The sequence below is a fragment of the Larimichthys crocea genome, unplaced genomic scaffold (genome assembly GCF_000972845.2).
Source record: "Larimichthys crocea isolate SSNF unplaced genomic scaffold, L_crocea_2.0 scaffold214, whole genome shotgun sequence".
NCBI classification, from domain to species: domain Eukaryota; kingdom Metazoa; phylum Chordata; class Actinopteri; family Sciaenidae; genus Larimichthys; species Larimichthys crocea.
Genome location: NW_020852853.1, coordinates 617,286 through 619,069, shown reverse-complemented (window position 1 = coordinate 619,069; position 1,784 = coordinate 617,286). Strand labels below are relative to the sequence as shown.

The following is a 1,784-nucleotide window of genomic DNA, read 5'->3' as shown; positions in this document are numbered from 1 at the left end:
ACGGATTCTGTTAGCTCATGTTAGTCTCGTCTGTTAGCTGCTCAGTACTGCTCATGTTAGCTCAGTCTGTTAGCTGCTGTTCGCTCTCTGTTAGCCAGTCTGTTAGCTGCTGTTAGCTCATGTTAGCTCGCGTCTGTTAGCTGCTGTTAGCCTCATGTAGCTCTCTGCTTTAAGTACATTTGTTATATTTATGTATATACTTATGTATATGTGTATACTTATGTATATGTATATACTTATATTTATGTATATACTTATGTATATGTGTATACTTATGTATATGTATATATTTATATTTATGTATATACTTATGTATATGTGTATACTTATGTATATGTATATACTTATATTTATGTATATACTTATGTATATGTGTATACTTATGTATATGTATATACTTATATTTATGTATATACTTATGTATATGTGTATACTTATGTATATGTATATACTTATATTTATGTATATACTTATGTATATGTACATACTTGTCCTCACAGGAAGTGGACTGTCCTCACAGGAAGTTGTATCGACATGCTTTTATTGCAGATCTCTGATCAAACAAACCAACATTCTTAATATCATACAGTATGACGTCATCCTGACTGATGATGTCATTAATACAGCTTCTGTTTAAATATTCAAACACTGACCATATACGGGCGTCACCATGAAGCGTCCTGATGATGTCACACATCATGTGATCATCTACAATAAGTCATAAATAGTTTCATTGATCTACGTTAAATATGTCAACAAACACTTTGTGAGTAAACAGACATCCAAACGTCATGAGAACGTTGAAGAAACGTTTGTGCAGCCATCCTACCCGAGCAGGCCGAAGCGTCTAAAGTTCAGCTGCAGACGATGAAAGCACTCAGTGTTCGCTCCGAGCAGCTGCTGGATGCACGCCGGTCATGTGACCCGCTGAGGTCAGAGCACTGATGAAAGCTGCATTCAAACACAGTCTGGAGATCTGAGCGTCTTCAGTCTGATCCACGTTAGTGTCCTCCAGAGCGAGGACGGACGGACGGACAGAGGGCGGCCAAACCAAGCCACTAAATCAAAGCAAAGAAAATCTACAGCAAACAACAAGCTCTAACTCATGTGGACCCGGCCCGTGGACCTGTGGACCTGGCCCGTGGACCCGGCCCGTGGACGGGTGGAGGAGAAATGAAATGACAGTCCTAAAGACAGACAGAGATTGTGGACGGACAGTGTGGATCTCAGACCGCCGTCTCCTGGTCTTCTCTCTGGATCATCTGGTGATGTTGGCGGTTCTCCAGATACTCGGCCAGGTCGTGGTCGTTGGCCTTCTCAGCGCGCTGTTTGGGTGTCTCACCCTGAAACACACCATGGACGTTAGATCCAGACCCAGTTTATAAGACCACGATCCAGAACTGATCCAGATCCAGAACACGAACATTACGTCAATGTTACAGTAACGTTATTCTAAATATATCAGTGTGGCTGCAGTTCACTGAGTGGCCAAAGGTGTTGCTGTTAACAAGAGTTTTCTGAACGTTACACAGAGAACGTTGAAACAACGTGTGGACGACAAACTGTCATTATAACGAACAGAATATTGTTTTATAGTTATTATTTGTGTGTGATGATGAAGTGTATGATGATTGTTCTGGAGTTTTCTCTCCTGAGGTAACACATGGTCCCGTGTGGGCCTTGAGGTCCCGTGTGGGCCTTGAGGTCCCGTGTGGGCCTTGAGGTCCCGTGTGGGCCTTGAGGTCCCGCGTGGGCCTTGAGGTCCCGTGTGGGCCTTGAGGTCC

At 42.9% G+C, this 1,784-nt stretch overlaps 1 protein-coding gene across 10 annotated transcripts in view; it reads right to left on the bottom strand.

Annotated features, from left to right (window-relative positions):
* Positions 1-524: 524 nt before the first annotated feature.
* The window catches only part of LOC104937603 (diacylglycerol kinase zeta), a 44,062-nt gene continuing 42,802 nt past the window's right edge, over positions 525-1,784 (bottom strand). For all 10 annotated transcript variants that reach the window (XM_027275805.1, XM_027275801.1, XM_027275804.1 and 7 more), the window contains one exon: positions 525-1,343. In XM_027275805.1, the coding sequence (XP_027131606.1) occupies positions 1,227-1,343 (117 nt within the window). In that variant the 3' untranslated portion in view covers positions 525-1,226. The remainder of the gene's footprint in view (positions 1,344-1,784) is intronic.